Raw genomic sequence first — 3306 nt, 5'->3', positions numbered from 1 at the left:
TTCCACAATCGGCAATTCTCACTCCATATAATTATTTCGAATGGAAGCCAAAGATTCAACTTCATCTCAGAAGTAGAGGCTTATTTCGAATAACCATGGAAACGGAAGTTGAACCAACATCGGCAATGGAGAAATCAAGATATTTCAATCGCATGGATTGGGCCTTCGGCATCCTATGTTTATCTATTTCTCCGGAACTGCTATTTCATGTTGAATCATGTTCAACTCCAAATGAGGTATGGAAAATTTTGGAAGAATTGTTTGGAAAACAAGATGAAATGGTTAGAATAATAAACGATTCGATCGCAATCTATAGAAATCATCGTGAAAGCTTTAGCTTAGAACCAGAGGACCCGCATGTCGCCAGCCTATACGCCACCAACTACGTCCAAGGTCTCCAAGAAACCAACGGTGGTGACCCTAACCAGTTGGAGGTGACGACCTGCTGCAAATCTTACACGGAGCAGGGTTCATGTTCTCTACAAAACGCTGGTTCATACGAAGATGCGGAAAGTTCTTGCGATGAATCTTATTATGAATCCAGTGCTTTAGAGAGTCCAACTCATGTAAAGAACGAAACATCCGAGGAGGCAATTACCGCCGAAATCTTTAAAGAGGTCGAAGACACCAAGTTCTTGGATCAAGTTGATCACATGGAGATTGGGGTGTACACCGGTTACTCGCTTCTCAGCACAGCCCTTGCATTGCCCGATGATGGAAAGATTCTAGCCATGGACATCAACAGAGAGAACTATGATATCGGACTGCCTATTATTGAGAAAGCTGGAGTTGCCCACAAAATTGACTTCAGAGAGGGCCCTGCTCTGCCAGTTCTGGACGAAATGGTTAAGAATGAGGACATGCATGGATCGTTCGACTTTGTGTTCGTGGATGCCGACAAAGACAACTATCTAAACTACCACAAGCGTCTGATCGATCTGGTGAAGGTTGGAGGTCTGATTGCATATGACAACACCCTGTGGAACGGATCTGTGGTGGCCCCACCCGATGCTCCCCTGAGGAAATATGTGAGATATTACAGAGATTTCGTGATGAGCGTGTACCCTCGTGAGCCCGAGCCAATGAAGGAGCTCCGCGAAGTGACTGCCAAGCATCCCTGGAACCTCATGACTACTTCTGCCGATGAGGGTCAATTTCTGGGCCTCCTGCTGAAGCTCATTAACGCCAAGAACACCAACTCTGTCATCACAACGCCGTGCCATGAGGAAATCTTGCCGATCAATTCGGCTACCACGCAGAGACCTTACACTCTGTGAGGATACGCATATTCTGGCGGCTGGGGAGGAACGATCATCGACTCGGGAACAACGATCACCCATCTCGTTGATTCTGCTTACACAGCTCTCAGAGACGCTTTTCGCAGCCATATTCCCAATACGCAGCCCACATCATCTGGAGGTTTCGATACTTGTTACGACTTGTCTTCTTCTTCCGTCGACGTTCCCACCATAACGTTACACTTCGATGGTAGCGTGGACCTGGATTTGCCAAAGGAAAATATCCTATTCAGCCCAGGATCGGGGTTATCTTGCTTGGCTTTCTCGACTTCTGATTCTTTTTCTATCGTAGGAAATGTTCACTTGAACGGAATCAGCGTTGGTGACACGACCGTCCCTGTCCCCGCAACGGGTACTGGCGGCCGGGGAGGAACGATCATCGACTCGGGGTGAAGACAGACTGCCTAGCAGTTGTTTTTTTTATTTTTACTTTTGCATTATATTTTGAGGGGGGGTTTCTTCCCACTGGGTTTTCCTTCTTTCCTCCTTTTATGCATTGTATATGGGTACCTAAAATGGCCATGTTGCCGAGACCCATTCATTTTTGCATCACACTCACCTAAGTTATGCTTAAGGGGGGGTGTTGGTGTACATGCACTAGCCGTAGACTTAGACTAGCTGTAGACTAGTTGTGTTGGTGTACATGCACCTAGATTAGCTCTAGTTAACTTATTGCTTGCATGCATGCGGCACAGCACACTTAGCTTTAGTTAGCTTTAGTTATTGCATGCACAACTAAGCTTAACTTAGGTGCTTTTGTGTATTTATTCTAAACCTCATAATGTAGAATTCACTTTTCATTCTTTCTTCAATTCTTGCTCACTTTCTTCTTCTTGCAAGCTTGTTATTGTTTTGTAGATCTAGATCTATCTGTGTATCTCAAAATCTTACAGGTCATTGGTGAGATATAGCTCCACCATCGGATGGCTTTGGGGTGAGGTCCATCCAAGTTTACCCCAGAAGATTTGATGGGGAGAAAAGGAATTCACAAAGTGATGAGTGTAGTGATCACTCTCATCATTCGAACAAAGAAGATTTGAATGACAGTGAAGATTGAAAGCTCGAAGATCCTGAGGATTTAACTAACGAAGGCAACAAGAATTCGCAGAGGGATGATAATAGCCATTCGAATAATGAAGGTTTGAATGGGGAAGAAGGTCGAAAGGTAGGCGTCTCACTTTCATATTGTTCTAATTTATTAATATTTATTGAATTTAATTCAAGATCTTATTTTAATTGCTTGTGAATAGTTATGTTGTTAATTCATTATTTAATTGGAATTTCTATGTCAGTACCAATCTCTTCCAATAAATTTATTACAGTTAAATATCTTTTAAGAAATATATCTTTGAATTTGTTAATTTCTATGTCAGTACCAATCTCTTCCAATAAATTTATTACAGTTAAATATCTTTTAAGAAATATATCTTTGAATTTGTTATATGAAATGAGTTCAAACATTTATTAACTTGTTGTAAACTCTATTTTAATATATTATATTAATATTCAAATGAAAAATCAAAATATAAATAATGAGAGCTTACTTGGAAAGCTTATTTCTGTATCCAACTTTTCCATAAACAGTACTATTATTTTCCAAACCCTTATTACCTTTTGCCTAATCAATTATGAGTTTGAAATCTTCCCAACACTAGGAAATTGTTAATACCTCTGTCCACAACAAGTTTGAACTTTGGGTTTGAGTAACAACATACTGTAATAGTCATACTATATAAAACTCATTTTTATTGTTACATTCATACTATATACAACTCAGTTTTGTTGTTAGTTATAGGCCCACATTCTCATTTAAATGAGAAAGAAGGCACTATTCACCCTATTCTAGCTGCTTCTAGCCTTTGATATGGAAGGATCCCCACTGTAACACCCGCACATCCCCACCAGAGCTCAGACTTACCTTTTATCTATTTATTATTTGACAAATACTTTATATCTCCATATTCTACAATATAGAATTAATAAAATATAAATTTAATATAACATAAAG

General features: G+C 40.2%; 1 protein-coding gene across 1 annotated transcript; it reads left to right on the top strand.

Moving 5' to 3' along the window:
- The first annotated feature begins 278 nt into the window (after positions 1 to 278).
- Positions 279 to 1691, top strand: LOC149216967 (uncharacterized). The gene is made up of 2 exons (XM_089390097.1): positions 279 to 1273; positions 1385 to 1691. The coding sequence occupies exons 1-2, from the start codon at positions 279 to 281 to the stop codon at positions 1689 to 1691; spliced, it is 1302 nt and encodes a 433-aa protein (XP_089246223.1).
- The last annotated feature ends 1615 nt before the right edge of the window (positions 1692 to 3306 follow it).

Source organism: Pinus tabuliformis, chromosome 1_1 (assembly GCF_031772625.1).
Source record: "Pinus tabuliformis cultivar Carrire ecotype Pingquan chromosome 1_1, CPIR1, whole genome shotgun sequence".
In the NCBI taxonomy this organism is placed as follows: Eukaryota; Viridiplantae; Streptophyta; class Pinopsida; order Pinales; family Pinaceae; genus Pinus; species Pinus tabuliformis.
Note: the sequence above shows the minus strand (reverse complement) of the source record. Positions and strands in the feature narration are given on the sequence as shown.

What these genes read in the sequence shown, in the direction of transcription:
- LOC149216967 (XM_089390097.1), top strand. Translation starts at nt 279, where the DNA reads ATGGTTAGAATAATAAACGATTCGATCGCAATCTATAGAAATCATCGT. An exon ending in ACGCAGAGACCTTACACTCT is followed by an intron (nt 1,274 to 1,384) that starts GTGAGGATACGC and finishes CGCTTTTCGCAG; the next exon opens with CCATATTCCCAATACGCAGC.